Source organism: Anolis carolinensis, chromosome 3 (genome assembly GCF_035594765.1).
Source record: "Anolis carolinensis isolate JA03-04 chromosome 3, rAnoCar3.1.pri, whole genome shotgun sequence".
Taxonomy (NCBI): domain Eukaryota; kingdom Metazoa; phylum Chordata; class Lepidosauria; order Squamata; family Dactyloidae; genus Anolis; species Anolis carolinensis.
In genome coordinates, this window is record NC_085843.1 from 118,972,458 (window position 1) to 118,989,984 (window position 17,527).

At 38.7% G+C, this 17,527-nt stretch overlaps 1 protein-coding gene across 2 annotated transcripts in view; it reads left to right on the forward strand.

Moving 5' to 3' along the window:
• The window catches only part of adprhl1 (ADP-ribosylhydrolase like 1), a 52,868-nt gene extending 36,078 nt beyond the window's left edge, over positions 1-16,790 (forward strand). Inside the window, exons 7-8 of one of the 2 annotated variants that reach the window (XM_062975442.1) lie at positions 1,543-1,696; positions 7,542-16,790. In XM_062975442.1, coding sequence (XP_062831512.1) covers positions 1,543-1,696; positions 7,542-11,577 — 4,190 coding nt within the window. In that variant the 3' untranslated portion in view covers positions 11,578-16,790. Of the gene's footprint in view, positions 1-1,542; positions 3,026-7,541 lie in introns of those variants that run through there. The other variant, XM_008107023.3, reaches the window with a different exon arrangement.
• The last annotated feature ends 737 nt before the right edge of the window (positions 16,791-17,527 follow it).

Consider the following 17,527-nt stretch of genomic DNA (forward strand, 5'->3'; position numbering starts at 1 on the left):
TGCTGTGCGCACGCGCACAGCACAGCTAGGCCATTTGGCCCTTACTTCCTGGTTGCGGCCGCCGTCTACAAACTAAGGGCAAAAAGGCCTATCTGGCTGTGCGCATGCGCACAGCACAGCTAGGCCATTTTGCCCTTAGTTTGTAGACTAAGGGCAAAATGGCCTATCTGGCTGTGCGCATGCGCACAGCACAGATAGGCCATTTTGCCCTTAGTCAACAAACTAAGGGCAAAATGGCCTATCTGGCTGTGCGCATGCGCACTGCCAGATAGGCCATTTTGCCCTTAGTTTGTAGACTAAGGGCAAAATGGCCTATCTGCTTGTAGCGGTTTGGCGTGGGCGTGGGGATTGAAGCCCCGCGCCAACACCGGAGGCGTTGGTGGCGCTACGGGCCGCTGTCGACGCCTCGACAGCGCCCCTAGCGGCCAGCGCCCGAGGCGGCCGCGTCAGCGGCCTCGTAGAATCAACCGGCCCTGATCCCAATTGAAAGTTTGATATTACTAACACAATAAGGGAAAGATTGTGGTAGTAACAGACTTTGCCTTTATTTTGCCTTTGCAGCTGTTTAAGGAGGCTGCCCTTATATATGGAATAAGCAAGAAATTTAAATCCATATAATTCCTTGTCCACTGGCATGCAAAATGTTATGTGGTGAAATTTAACAGAACCTTTGAACACTGCTGTTTATAGAATGATAGAGAGGGTGAAAAAGTTGACCTCTTGCTCATGGAGTATGCTTTCTCTGCGGTTGCTGCTGGCAGGGCCAAGTGATAAAGATTCCAAATAAGCACCGTACCTTCTCTCAGCAGAGCCTCTGCTCTACCAATGAGTTATGCCTCCTCTCCACATTAGTAGCTGGTGAAAACTTTACAGCCCAAGCTCCAAATCTCCCCCTGAGGCATGTCACATGAGAACAAGTGGAAATATCACCAACTGTTATGCCTTGTCTTCTGCTACTGGGAAATGTACTAGTTAACTCAGGGCTTCTTAATCGTTTTCTTCTTGCGGTCCCTTTCTGCCTGAGACATTTTTACATGAATATAGGTATAAAAATCAAACATTTACTGATTTAAAAAAGGTAAAGGTTTCCCCTTGACATTAAGTCTAGTCATGTCTGACTCTGGAAGTTGGTACTCATCGCCATTTCTAAGCCAAAGAGCCGAAGTTGTCCGTAGACACCTCGATGTCATGTGGCCAGCATGACTGCATGGAGCACCATTGCTTTCCTGCTGGAACAGTACATATTGATCTACTCACATTTGCATGTTTTCAAACTGCTAGGTTGGCAGAAGCTGGGGCTAACAGCAGGAGTTCACCCTGCTCCCTGGATTCGACCTGCTGACCTTTCAGCCAGCAAGTTCAGCAGTTTAGCAGTTTAACCCGCTGTGCCACTGGGGTCTCACATTTACTGATGACAAACCAGAATTTGCAAGGTTTGCTTGACAGGCTATTTTCCTTTTCACAAAGCACTGTTGAATCACCTTCTGCAGAGTCCACTATAAACATTGCACAAAAGGCACTCATTTGTGCTTGATTTTACAGGCGAGAGTGGTGCGACTGGAACTATTGCTGGCTGTTTGTACGGATTGCTTTATGGCCTCAATAAAGTTCCCAAAGGCTTGTACCAGGATCTGGAACAACGGGAGAGGCTAGAACACCTGGGAGAGACTATTTTTCGACTATCTTCAGAGGAAAAGTAAAGATGCTTTGCCATTTTTTTCTTTCCTTTTTAAGAATTATATTCTGCTGCCAAATTCCTAACACGGTGGCCTTAACCAGATTAGTCAAAATCAGCAAAATAATGATGTAAGTCCACACAAATTCTATTGGAATCCCATTGTGTTTGATATTATAGGAATGTTCCTAAATAATTTGCCTAACACTAGTTTAGTTAGTTCAGTCATTACATTTTTAAATACACACTCAGAATTTGGAAAATTGAATCTTTTTAAGATGACAGCTCCTAGACCAGTGGTTCTCAACCTTTGGGTCCCCAGATTTTTTGGTCTCCAACTCCTAGAAATCCTAACAGCTGGTAAACTGGTTGGGATTTCTGGGAGCTGTAGGCCAAAACACCTGGGGATCCACAGGTTGAAAACCACTGCCCTTGATCTTTCCAGTTTTCAGAGTCAGTTAATTTTCGAATATCTGAAGTTTCCAAAAAGTATACAGTTAAACATGTAATGTGTGAATGGCATACATGTCATGAACATACAATATTAGAGACCGAAATGATTTCAGCTTGCACAGCTACATTTGCTTTCATTGCCATAACCATAATATCAACATGGTTGCAGGCACCACCATTATAGGTAAGTGTAAAAATATTGTTTTAATGCGTGTATTCAATTGTTCGGGGATGAAATTGAATAATGAAGAAATAATCTAATAGAACAGATTTAGTATTTATTTAAGCAATGAAAGCATTCAGTATTTTGGAATGCCTTTTAATGAAGATGATGCTACGGAATGTCAACATACATTTTAATTGGATTTTCCTTTTTAAAGGGGTAAAAATATCTTTCACTTCTTATTCTATCTTCCTATAACTGCCATTCTCATATTCACATGCCAATAGTTCACATGCAAAATGAATGTGGTCTACACACTTAGTTTGTCTACCTAAGACAAACTAACCTACTTACATTTCTCAAAAGTGTTCTTGAGATTTTACTTCTTCCTTGATTTTTCTACACTTTTTCTTTTCCTCTTCCTTGATCTTATTTTCTCTCTAACATCACATAACGCAGGACCCATTTAATGTATATCTTTCACCAGCACTACATCATAAAATTATTCTAAAGAATGGGTTCCAAGACTGGGAAATAAACCAAAATGCAGCAGAAGACAAACAGATGCAAAGAAAAAAGCAGACAGATGTAGCAAATACATAAATATTCCTAATGTAGCTTCCGTATATATTTTTGTGATATTTTGTTGTAGTTTTGAAATCCTAGGAAAACATTTTAATGATTTGAATGACTTAAAATACTTGTAAATAAATTAATCTTATGCCTCTTCATAAGCATAATTCTTTATTCTCACTTTGTGCTTCTTGCATGTCATTGTGTCATTGTTGGAATTCTTGCTTGCAGCTTTCAGTGGGTCAGTGTTGGTCAGGATCATGGCTGTTTATTTGTCGCCAAGAATTTCTGATACCAAAGTTTTGAAATGTTGTTTTTCAGAATTAAGAAAATAGAAATAATACAGTAGCAATAAAAAAGAAAACCGAGATATTACCTTCTTTCTTAACATTGGCATACCTACATTTTTCTCCTCTGGGTTTCTTTGAACGATGGCTTTCAAAAAATTCAGCATAGTTGCTACTTGCTACAATTACATGAAATATCTAGAAAAACATGAACAAAATGCAAGTATTTCCCAAAAACCTTGAAGTCTTCCTATTGTTCATCAAAGATCTGAACCCCCCCCCCCCCCCCTTGAACCTATTAAATGCTCCTATGGCCGTCTCTTTGTTGGTATTAAATGTTTGCCATATGTGTTGGAAACCACCCTGAGTCCCTCCAGGGAGATAGGGTGGTTTATAAATAAAGATGATGATGATGATTATGATTAGATAAATACAGTAGAGTCTTGCTTATCCAACCTTTGCTTATCCAACATTCTGTATTATCCAGCACAGTCTGCCTTTTAGTAGTCAGTGTTTTTGTAGTCAATGTTTTCTGTATATTGTGATGTTTTGGTGCTAAATTTTTAACCACAGTAATTACTACATAACGTTAGCCTGTATTGAACTGCTTTTTCTTTCAATTTGTTGTAAAACATTATGTTTTGGTGCTTAATTTGTAAAAGCATGACGTAATTTCACATTTAATAGGCTTTTCCTTAATTCCTCCTTATTATCCAACATTTTTGCTTATGTTGGATAAGCGAGACTCTACTGTATAGCTTATGCCATAGAGCAGCTATCTGTAGCTTCAAAGGCTACAAATGATTCAGGCTTAATATAAACACAAATGTTTGTGGGAAGAGACCATAGAGATTGTTTCCTTTATTCCATACTCATGCTAGGTTGGGGAATTTTTGGAACCCACTGGAAACCTGTGAGTTTTGACACATCTTTCCTTTTTCCCTTGCTGCTGGGGAAAAATACACATAGAAGCTGCAAGATTGGACCAACATTAATTTACATAAAGGCATTGCCATTCCTAAGTGGTGGAGAAAATAATTTTAATTGTGTGTTCTACAAATAGCATTTCTGACTTACAGTATTTCTTGCAGGGCACAGTTGCAATTTCATGGTGGCATGTCATTACTCTCATTAAAATTTAATTATATTTCATTTTATTAAAACAACAACAGTGGGAATGATAGGTAAACCATAGTGTAAGTTCAAATTAAAATGACATTATAACCCTAGAAGAGCAATTAATATTTTATTATTAGCATTTAAAAAGTGAGTGCATTTTCATCCTTTTGTGTGTGTGTCAGGAGTGACTTGAGAAATTGCAAGTTGCTTCTGGTGTGAGAGAATTGGCCGGCTGCAAGGACGTTGCCCAGGGGATGCCTAGATGTTTGATTTTTTACCATCCTTGAGGAAGGCTTCTCTCATGTCCCCACATGAGAAGCTGGAACTGACAGAGGGAGCTCATCTGTGCTCTCTCCAAATTTGAATTGGTCAGCAACCCAACCTTCAAGTCAGCAGTATTGCCAGCACAAGGGTTTAACCATTGTGTCACTGGGGGCTCCTATTTTCATCATGAATGCCTTATATTTCTAAGTGTCACCCTGGAAGCACAGTAAAGAATCCCTTTACTGCTAAAGGCAAATACACACACACAACTAAGACAATACAGAAACAGTCCAAATAAATATACCTTATAGTTTGAGTCAGTGCCAATACAAGATAGTTTGCTGCTTGCTTCCACAGAAATGATACTCAAAGGTGCAGATTGTGTAAAGACAAGTTATTTGGCGTAATGAGGGACAAAATCCCAAAAATGCTGCTTCTCATCGACGACAGTAAAATACAATTAAAACAACCAATCAACTATTTCCTGCCCTTTCATAATCTCTCATAATTTTAGATCTGCGTCCTAAAGCAAATAGCTCAGCTTGCCTAATATTAGGACCAATTCTGGTTTAGTTTATTTAAATAAGAAAGAAATCCTGCGTCCGGGGACAGTGACAGAAAATCAAATTAAGCCCTAGACTCACAGTACTAGCTATCAGAATTCATGAATGTGACCTTTGTGTTTGGGAAGTCATGTTTCAATCAGCAACTGAAGGAGACAAGTGTGTGTAGATTTAGAAATGTGTTGCAGTGTTCATTTGAAATGAAATGTTGACGTATCCACCCCTTTGGGAGGCTGTTAAAATCCTGAAAGGCAAATTTCAAGATCCTCTGTAAAATTCAATCTTCATCCTTGAAATTCACACTTGTGTAATGGGAACACAACCCGTGATGGCATGGTCCAGAGATTAACACCAGCTCCAATAAATGTAATCTTTGAAGCAGTGACTTCATCGGGTCTGTCATGTCTGCACTATGCTTCAGCAGAACATTGCTTTTTATAAAAGTCTATATCACACATGTTGTCATGAGGAAGGCAGGTAGAAAAAAAATCCCTGGGACAAAATCTAGTCACTCAACATCATACGCTGGGTGAATATTGTGTCTATGTGTTTGATGCTGGTCAAATGTCAATTTTTATCCTGTCTTTTTTTGGACATTATATATTGGTAAAGGTCACTCTAAATTGAGCCTGTGACACTGAGACCAAATGCTTTGTTCTAATGTTCTTGTGTGTAATGTTTGACTTGTGAGTAAAGTTCTGAAGACTGGATTCTGCAATCTTTACTTATAGGTAGGGGGTTGCTGTTTAAAGGCTGGTGGGGCAACCACCTATTTTTCTGGTGTCAATAGGGTAAAAGAAGACACAACAAATGTTGCAAAAATGCATTGTTTTTAACCAAAATTACACTGGAACATGTGCACATACATTGCAGATCTCTGCCTTTTGCCATTAATTTGTTTTATTTTCCTGCCCTGACACCAAAATCCCTTTTTGTACATTTTTCCTCTTTTTTTCCAACCTGAACTGGCCACCAGTTTATAGGATGTGCCCATCACATCCTATAAACTGAAAAGCACCTCAAATGATACACTTTGGTGAGCAAGGAAGTACAATAGTTGTCTGGAATGACTGAAAGGATGGCAGAATCTATCTAAACATGGCTATTGAATGTTGTTTCTCAAAATCAAGGGAATGCTCTGTTTATATGGTTTAAGGCGCCTTATTGTTTTGTGGTAAGGATGAAATTCTGAGCTACTGAAGACAGAAATTATACTTATCCTTGTGTTAATCAGAGCCAGGTTTTCATCCCAAAATGATTTGCCGTCTTGCTTCTTGCTTGTATATGAAGAGGTATAAAAATGTAATATTGTTCTGGTATGCGAACTAAATCCTATTCACGTACTACTTATTAATCTCTCAGGGTTTTTGTTGTTGATGATGATGTGGTGCTAGCAATTTGAACCTTCTAGTGTGTCCCCCCACCTTACCCACCACTGTTTTCTACTGATGTTGACTTCACTCTGTGGCTTTCACACTGAGTTCACAATTTTATTTAGTAACTGATCCTACCCAGTTAAAGCATTTCCTAAATCCCCAGCTGCCTGTAGGCCTAATTCTTCAAGCAGAAGTAGACTTGCAGCCCTGCCAAACTTTCAGTCCTGTGTTAACAACTGAAAGGACACAGAGGCAAATTGATATTGTTCTGTGGTTATCATCACATACAATGTCTTTATTTCCCTGGCTCTTGCAGTCTCACTGGTATTTAGTATGGTCCTGTCAAAAAAGGGGATTTTAAGGGAATATTTCCCCACATAATTGACAAAAAAGCAAACCAGATTAGTTTTTCACTTAACCCTAGAAAAAACATGTGCATGTAATTCCAAAACTTGCTGATCATCTATTAAACATTATTAGGACAAGATCTAAAGAGTTCCACACAAATGGCTCTGAGTACTGGTGTTTAACAGACAATAGTCTCCATTGTCACATGACAAACCAGTAATTTAAAGGACAATTTGTCATATAGGATCACTCTGTTGAAAGGGAAAAGTTGTGCCTGGACAAACAAATTTTGCCATGTTTCATCCAAGACTTGTTTCCAGTGTTTCTACCCAACCTTTACAAGTGGATAGGAAAACAGATGTGTAGTATTTGGCACTAAACAGCCATTTTTTATTAGTTTATTTCTTTCCTGGTACCATTTTCACACCTACTTTTGCATTCAACTACTGTTCAGTGATCTGGGTTGTGCCTGGATAAGTGTTCAGATTTTTTAGAAATGTACTGCAGAAAATAACTGCCATTCCTGGACAGCTACCAGTAGCCATCTCTAAATGATGGTCATGATGACTAGGGTGACATATCGTATCTCATTTTTCCACCTGAGGCAATTGTTCATACTAATTCACTTGGCACTGTAGAAGTCACAACTTTTAAAAGTAAGGAAGTAAAAGCAATGCTTATTGTTTTCTATCCCCAAAAGCATTCTTTTCTTTTATGCAGCAGAAGAAGGGATGCAAAATTGGGCAGTGACCAAGTGCAGATTGATCCCATGGCACTGAAGAAGAAGCTCGACAAGATGTCAACAGAACTTGGTGCATTTGCAGTCCTCAGCAGCCTTCTGGAATACCTCACAGACCTGATCTCCAGCCAGCCACAAAATGAGAGCAAGAAAGCCAAGTGGAAGGAAAGCCTGGCAAACAAGATGAACGCAAAGAAGGAATTTCAGATTCCTCCACGCAGTAGCACCCGACCCACAAAATTCCAACTTCTGCAGTCAAGGTTCCTGAACAGCAATCGTGAGCCTTATCGGAAGAGGTCGAGAGATGTTGGCAAGCTATGCATTAAAGAAAAGCAGACTGCAGGTAGAAACGGGCTAAACTCTATTGCGAGCAAGCTAGACAAAAACTCAGAAGAGGAAAGTCCGAGAATAATACTCCAAGACAAAGCCAAATGGGTCAGCTGTTGCGGAAAAAATACTGTGAAGAATGTTCTGAAAAAATTCTTAGCTATCGAGGAAAAAGCAGCCAAGGAAAAAGCAGCTAAGGAGAAGCAGCCAACACCAAAAAAGAAAGCACCAAACAATAGCCTCCCCAAAATAATCAATAAGAACTCTGTCTTGTCCATACTGAAAGAGAAATTTGAACAAACTAGTAATGTTTGTTCTGCTATTGATGTGAAAGCTTTCCTTCCAGGCAAGGGTGAAAAAAAGAACAAAATCAGGCCAGAGGAAAAAAAGATTTGCAACGCTGAAGTCAGAGTGCTGGAGATGGACCTGAGGACAGCCACAAATATACATGGTCTTCAGCCTCAGCATTTGGTGTGTACAACTGTCCCAGTGCCTAAATTCTGCATTGCTACTGAAATTAGCCACCCTTGGAGCTGGGCAACAAATGGCAAGTCTACTGTTCAGCTTTCTGATCATAAACCTGAAGGGGAAGGAACAAAAAAGCCCCAGAATAAACATGATGTTCAACTTGATGAGAACAAGATACCAAAGAGCTTGGTACAGGAGGGACATCAAAAAGGACAGTTGCAAAACAAGAGTCATGAAATCCCTATGGCTGCGACTGACAAAAAGGTCATAGTTGAGGTTGATGCAATGTCTCCTAGGCCAGGTAATCTAGACAGTGTTCCAGTTTCACAAGAAAGTGTGTCCATTGTAGGCCTCATTCCCTCATTACCTAAAACCAGTCTAGACCACAAAGAGATTATTCTGCCAATTGCCGACAATACATTCTCTAGCTTTAGGGATGAAAATAAATCACAAACTGTTAGCAATGATAGTGTCCCTACTACCTGCTCCTCATCTTGCCCAACCGGAGTAAGTGCACACCAAGAAATTGAAGGGTATGAGATTCTTGACATATCTGAGGGCACATGTAAGCCAAAGGAGACAGAAATAGAATTAACAGAACCCAATAAAGATCTCCCCCTTGCTGGCCAAAAATGCTTCCCTGAAGAGAAAGTGATGGAAAATATTCCACCATTTCAGTCTCCTGGTGCACAGGCATCATGTAACATAGAGTCTCCAGCCATTGACCTGCAACCAAGCATTGAACCTGCAGCTGTTGACAAAATGCCTCAACTAAAGCCAAGTCAGGAGACTGTGAAGGCTCCAAAGAGCAAGTGTTCTGATACAATTCAGAACAAAGAAAAACAGTCTGATATGGGAGAAATATCTTTAAAGGCTCCCAAAGGTGAACATGCAAAGCAAGCAAAGCAAGAGAAGCCAAAGGCAGTAAAAAGTCAAAGAAAGTTGCCTGACCAAAGTGAGCCTTTTCCCCAGAAGCCAAAGAGCCAACAAAGTAACCATGATAATTACAGCCAAAAAATATCAAAACAGACTGCGAATCGGGCAGGCCAAACTCCCATGTCTAATGATAGTCAGAAATACAATAATGATGAAAAGAACAAGCTTGAAAAACATCCTTCCTCTGCTGTTTTAGAAAAATCAAGTTGTATTACAACAGCAGAGAATACTGATACAGATAAGTTATGCTCAGTTAATGCAGTAACAAATCCAGAGCCCACTAATGAGAAAGAAAAAATTTCTGTGAATCACTTAGAGTCTTCCAGAAGCCTCTTAAAAGAACTTATCAGCCACGAAGCCCATGAACCAGTAGAAATTCCTGGACCTTTTTCAGAACAATGTAATTCATCCTCATTGGACCATTTAGTCAAACCAGAGAATAATATTGCAGAAGTCAATAGACCTTACTGTGGTGTTGGAAACCTCCAAACACCTTTACGCAAGGAACTGTCAAAAAATGAAAGCAGTATTCAGGAGGACAAGGTAGCAGAACATAGTTCTGAGAAACATCACCCATCTTCTCTGAGTGAAAAGCAAAAGGTTAAGGACACCCCTGGACAAGAACAAAAAACAACATGCAATTTGCACAATGATTTAATCAAGAACAAAAAGAAGACTGAAGAAAACAAGAACATCTTGCCAAAGTTACATGAAAATAAGTATCAACCAACCCCAACAAGGGAGCTAAAGAGAAATGAAATCAGTCCTGCAGGAGAAACAAACTCCATTCCCAATGTGTACAAACAAGAAATGACCATGCCAAATAAAACAGGGGAGCAAGAAAACACCCAAGTGATGGTAAAAGAAGAGAAATCTGGAAAAAGCAGTTTCCCTTCCCAAAATAAAACAATCCTACTGGAAAGCAGTGCTGCAAGAAAACAAAATGCATCAGAGGGAGTCCAATGCCTAAAGAAACTAGCTGTCAACAGAAGGGGACAAAAGGACAAGAGGACAGAAGAAAAAACTACTCTGTTGGAAATTAAGAAAGCAGTGCAAAACTCCAAGGAACCTGAGAATTCAATAAAGAGTGACCTTTCAAAGGATGGTGGAGGAAAAACAGAAAAAAATATTACTGAGACACAAGGCATAACTCCACCAAAACATAAAGCTACCTGTCCAGAATTGTTGCATTCCTCAGATGACTCAACACATCAAACTTCATCAAGAAATTTAGTTAAACATGATGTTGATGATGGTGGCGGCGGTGTTACATCAAGAAACAAGATCACTATGAAAGACCAACACTCTTCATGCATGGAACCAATGAAAAATGGTACTAATGCTGAAGGGAAAAATGCCCAGGATGTGCTTCAACATGACAGCAAACCACCTTCTTTACCATCTGATGATAAAGTGAAGCCTGGAATTAAAATAAGGAAGGCAATGGAGAAGAGATGTACTTCAGGACAAAACATATTAGCTTTAAAAAATGAAACTCTGAAGAGTAAAAGGAATACTGAAAGGGAAGGGAACACTTTGGGCCATTTGAAGAAAGAGAAAGTACCACCATCAAAAGAACAGAATACTAAGCCGATGAATCTTCCAGTAGGAAAGACTCAGAAACCATCCTCAAATGATTCTAGGAACCTCAAAGTTACTGCTCAGGATGAGAGGCAAGCACCGTGGGACATCAAGAAGGGCCAGTTACCATTATCGGATATAAAACCAAAGAGTCATCAAAGTAATTTCACAGCAGAGAAACAGCAACAGCAACCCCATGCATCAGTTAATTGTGACAAGCCTAAACCAAGTATTAGAGATGGAAAACATACATGCCATAATTCTGAGAAATATCTCCCATCTTCCTCAGATGACCTAGAAAAGCATGAAAGGAATGGTAGCAAGAAGACTGGCTCCTCAAAGAATGTTGACATACAGAGAGCGTCTCAGCAGAGTCAGGACAGAACGCAGCAGAGGGAAAAAACAGCCTGTGAGACAGATGCAGCAGGCGTCCGCTTATCCTCTTCCTATGAGACCCATCCTATGGAACAAAGGAAAACAGGGCATAGTGCTGGCAAGTACAAAATACTACCAGCACACAATTTATCAGGGCCAGAATGTGAACAGAATAAAAAAGATGAGACTGGTGTAGTAAAGGAGGACAAAGCTAGATTAGTAAGCCTAGAAAAATACAAAGCAGAGAGTTATAGTGAAGGACCAATAAGTTCATCTTCTTTTAAACCGATGGTTATTCGAGCAATTGACACAATTATGCTTGATAACTAATTTTTTATTTTTTACTGAAACAGAGACCTGGATTTATCATCTTTCAGCTACGTCTTCACTTCAGACATTAAAATCACACTGACGTTTTTAGTCGTCATTAAATTTAATGTCACCTGAAAGCTCTAGGCCACAACATAGTAACCAAGAGCACTCATGAGGCTATGCTTCACATGTGAGATATCTTAAATGTTGTAACTATGAGATGAATGTGTGCAAAGACTGGGTGTATACATGCAGCAGAATGAAGCAGTGGCAAGGATTAAACCTTTCAGACTGGCTATAAAATTGATGGAAATAACATTTCTGAATACTTCATTAAAAGAAAATCAGACCAGGTTGGAACTTTTCTTCCAGGTATGCTAGCATTCTTCATGTCATATAACTTCAAATTGATGCCAATTTATGGGTATCACCTCAGCTTGCTGCTATCTCATCTGGTTATGTGTGTATACAACTAAGGCTTCATCCACATGGGCCCATTAATCTAGAACCTGTCCAGAGGCAGATACAAATCCTATCGTGATTGGAATCAAGCAAGACCAGCTGGGCCACATCCATCACCATTGCCATCCATGTCACCATCACCATCCCATGTGGACAGCAAACCAGTTCAAATTGGACTCAGTCCTGTTGTTGACACTATGCCATGGAATTTTTCAAGAGTTTCAGCCAAAGTCTGAAGCATCTCCCAAGTTTTCTAAACAAGGGGCTAAACTGGGTTAGCATGATTAATCCCATGATAACAACCAGAAATTGCAGAATGTTATGGGAACAGCTAGGAGTGACTTCAGCTAGGAGTGAATAAGGGTTATTACACATGTGTAAATGAGCCCTAAGTCTATTTAACTAAAATGAAAGTAGCCAAGAGTCCTCTGGTACCTTGAAGCCTATACATATGTCCTTTCCTTTGTACAAACTACAGTAGCCCAAGTGGATCTATTCAATAGGATTGACTCACCATCCTACAATTAATTCAATGGGCTTACTCTAATTGGAACTATAGCTTCTGGCAGCCAGCTTTTGGCTATAAAATTTTGAGTTAGCCAATGTGAATCTGCAGGAAAGTTTTTAATATCTTGTAAATTACAAACACTCACATCCTTTAAAAACCTCATTACCACCAAAGTTTCTTTGCCAAAGGCCGAAGTTAGTATAAAATTAAGTTGAGCCTTCTAGGTCTAATCTATATTTGCTCCTTAGGGGAAAAAATGCTATTGTTGATCTTCTATTAATTCCTCCAAACCCTGTTACTTTTACATAAGCTGTATGGACATTTTAATCTTGCCATGTATGTATTGTGTTTGTTTAGCAAATGTTTTTTATTGAAACTAAGCTGTGAAAATAGTGGTGTGGATAATGTGGAGAAGGTAAGCCTATGAAAGTCGTGAGGGAGACAATCAAAGAAAATATTTTCATACTACAAAATATCATAAACCCAAATCATGTTTTCATTTTGTCATCAGGGGCTTTTAGAGCATGACGAATCATATTGCATATGAGGTATTTTATATCAGGAGTAATTTCAACAGTAGAAATAAAGAATGCCTTATTGTACAGGATGGTATGGCAATAGCCTGAATGATCATTTGTTATACAAGTGTTTTATCACAGATGTGATTTAAGATCAACTATCTTTCACTTGGGTTCTTTTTCCGCAAGTGTTTTACCTGGTTGTATGACTTTATAGTTTTATTTTGGGCAGATTTTCCCTCACCAGTAATTTTACATACTACTAATTCTGAATATAAGGAGCATTTTACAGTAATACCAAATGCAATACTATTTTCAGAAATGTTAAGGAAATACAGACAGTTGTGGTCTTTGTACCGGAATGCAAAAGAAAACATCCAATTTTTTATCATGTCGGAAGCGACTTGAGAACATACTGCAATCACTTTTGGTGTGAGAGAATTAGCCATCTACAGAAATGTTGCCCAGGGGACGCCCAGATATGTTGCTGGGAAACTTCTCTCAGGTCCCCACAAGCTAGAGCTGACAGATGGGAGCTCACCCCACCTTGCGAATTCGAACCAGCAACTTTCAGGTCAGCAACCCAACCTTCAGGTCAGCCACCGCCGCTCTGTAAACATCCAATTTATGACTAGGAATTCAATAGGTAATAAAGACTACATCTTTTCAGCCTCTCTTTCTTCCAGCTTATTTTGGTTACAAAAGAGAGAAAGTCTATCCTAGGAGCAGATATGGGCCCAGTTTTGCACAAGCACTCCTGAAATGCGAGCACATCAGAAGAATGTAAATCCAAGGTCAAGATTACAGCAACAGAATTTTGTTCTACAAAATGAAAGGTGATACTACTCAATAAACAACCAGAGCTTTGTGAACTCCCCTAAGGGAAGGTGACTTTGAGAACCAAACAAAACATTAGCCACCACTGGCTGAAGTTTGGGAAAATATATTTTGCCAACCTTGAGAAGGTTCTGTTTGTATCCTCCTTTATTTTATAGTTACAGAACTGATGTTTACCAGTCCAGCTTTTCTTTTAAAAGAACACAGATAGTTTGTATATCTGCTATCATGTTTAATATAGTAAGTATACCAGATTTCATAGTGAAAACCCGAATCCTAGGGTCAGCTGCTGGAGATGACAGAAGGTGCGTGGCTTGGTGGTTGTAAGCATCCTCATTTAACATCGGCCACACTGAAAGCTTTTCATTCAAATAAAAACCAGACAAATCACAAAGTCTAACTGATGAGACAAAGAAGAGAGAGGAGAAGGTTTTTGGAGGCTCTACAGCAGCTTTTAAAAAGCAGACTGCAGCAGCGGGAGCCAGCAGCTCACAAGGAGAAAATAATCAAAATGTATTTCCAAGGCAGTGCTCTTGCCTTGAGATTCCTTCTCTTATCCTGTAGCCTAGAGAAAACGAAAAGAATCCCATCCTAAGATCTGGGAAATCCTAGTCATCCCTATTACCCAATCCAATATATCCCAGAAGCTATAGAATGCAGTTTAACACACCACTAACTGCCATGGCTCAATGTTATGAAATCATTGCAGCTGTAATTTTACAAAGCTTTTGACCTTCTCTGCCAAAGACTGCAGATGCTTCACCAAACTACAAATCCTAGGATCCCATTGCACTGAGCCATGGCATTTAAAGTAATGTCAAACTGCATTCATTCTACAGTGTAGATGCACCTTCGGTAGTCTGATTTTGTGAGTCCCAGATTTATTGCCCCAAGGTACTTATATATTCATTTACACATCGTTCATCTTATACGTTGTGTATGCATTCTTGACTACTTGCAATTTAAGGCATTCTCCAGGAACAGTTAAGCACTCCTACTAATTTGTTATTCATGTGCATCATTTTCCTACTGAAATCATTGGGTTAAACATTATTTAATTCTCTGTCTTCTTTAATAAAACTGGAGTGAAATCTTAATATGTTTATTCAATATGTTGTTAATGAACAGCAAGATCTACCTGTATCATTTATTGTTACACAAGTTCAGCTATGACCCAGCCTGTCTTAATATAAAGTTTGTGTGTATCTTATAGTATAGTATATAAACTTAACCACTTCTAACTCAGAAATATATCTCACTGTTTATAATAAAACTTATTTCCAGATGAGTAAATCCTTAGACCTAGGCCACCTTAATGGATATTAAGTAAAATCCATTAAACTCGGTGGAACTTATAAAAAGTATGTTTAGCTCTGTTTCTTACTATTATAATAACAGTAGCATAAACTACTATTACTACTACTATAATAATGTAATGTTCATGCACCATAACACGCTAGGACAATCATATACATTTGATATTTCCCAGGTAAAGTTTTCTGGAAGTTCTCATAGATTTGCAATAATGGTGTGTTAATTGATAACATAATAACCTATATTTCAAAGTCTCTCAAAAGATTTTCGGAGCCCCCAGGTGATGCAGCAGGTCAAACCGCTGAGCTGCTGAACTTGCTGACCAAAAGGTCAGCGGTTCGAATCTGGGGAGGGGGTGAGCTCCCACAGTTAGGCCCGGCTTTTGCCAACCTAGCAGTTCAAAAACATGCAAATCTGAGATCAAGATGTACAGCTCCAGCAGAAAGGTAACGGCGCTCCATCCAGTCATGCTGGCCACATGACTTTGGAGATGTCTACAGACAACGCCAGCTCTTCGGCTTAGAAATGGAGATAAGAGCCAACCCCTAGAGTTAGACATATCTAGACTTAATGTTGGGAAAATCTTTACCTTTACTTAAAAAGGTTTCCAGACACCAATGCAAGGTTTTTCAACAAGTACAGTCATCCCTCCACATTCGCTGGTGCTAGGGGACTCCCTATAATAGTAAAAAACAAACAAACAAACATAATACAATTAATATTTATTTTACCTGAGAGAAAACTTCTCTAGTAATATTTAGTTTCTCCAGCATGGCTTTATGGTTAGTTTTCTCAGATCGTACTGGAAAACATAGAGAGGTTTTACTTCTAGACTTTCCATTGCATTCTATGGCAGAAGCTGACCATAAAAACACACTGGAAGATCCAAAGACTTCTAGAGATAACATTTAAATCAAATCTGTGAATAATAAATTCCACAAAAGTCTAATGTGTAAATGTTAGTGGCTGACTGTACTATATGCTGCAGTGTGTTGGATGGGGGTGGACGAAGTTTGAATTAATATTGAATATTGAATCACATACCATTGTAGGATACTTTGAGAAACTAAGTGGAGGTTACCACCCGTTATAATTTATTGAGTCTTAATTTGCAAGTGGAATATCATCTTTGATACTTCTTGTTGGGAGGATTGTTTTTATATTTAACTCTGATTTAAAAGCAGAGAAGAATGGACTGGCGTTCAGGTGTTGACTAATCTCAATGTGGCAAAAGGCAATCGGAGGTACTGCCTATGAAGATCAACTGCAGTAGAGAAATCTCAAAACGGAATCTGACATGGACTTTTCAGTATGAATACATTTTGTATATGGCTTCATGTATTATAGTTCACTGTTGTACATTTTTTCACAGAAATTGTTGCATACTTTTGAATGAGATGAGACATCTTTGTAATTTGTCATGTAACACCATCATTTCTCATCATATTGTACTGTATCTTGCATTTTATATATTGTCCTAAAATATGTATGTTGCTTTGGGTTTATTTATTATTTGTATTACATAAGTTATTTGATTCCCACTTCTCTCTGGGTATGCCAGCAAAATAATAAACAGGAGATAATTTCCAGCACTTTCATAACATCCAAAAGCTGCTATTTGGGGGACTCCTTCACTTTTTAAATTCATCACTGGAAGAGAATCAGAGTGATTCAACTCATCTCCAGAATAGTATGGCTCATCTCTTAAAAGGCTGAAAACACATTAATTTAACAAAACATCTCAACAAATTTTAAAAAGAGGTAAAAACCAGTTAAAATAATTGAAACCTATTTAATACCATGTAAATGTCAGACTTTATGTAAAAAATTAGGACACCGAAGCCTTCGTGAACAACCTTTCTCTTGAAGCTAGAATGATAGCAACATAGGGATCAAACCGACCTTTAATGGAAATATGCAACCGAAAGAGGTCCAAAACCTGCACACACTTTTCTCAGAGGCCACAATATGTTACCTAGATTGAACACATAAATTGACTTAGTATTAGGCAGCTTCTTCTGCTATGTAAAAAGTTAATTTGAATCAATATCACAGTCATATTTGAAAACTGGAGATCTTGCCTATCCTATTGCAACTGCGTACTTATCTTTTAAACTTTTATTTTCTTTAGAAATCAAAGGAAAAATATATAAAGATGATTATTGTCAGAAAAAAACCTGTCAGTGGCCTGGTATTAACAATTTGCCAAACAAACTATGATTTTTATAGATGAAAATAATTTTAAGCACTTTATTACTGTAATTCAGATCATAAAAAGCATCTTGCTGACTCAGAGCAAAATGTATATTGTATTTGTAGAACTGAGCAT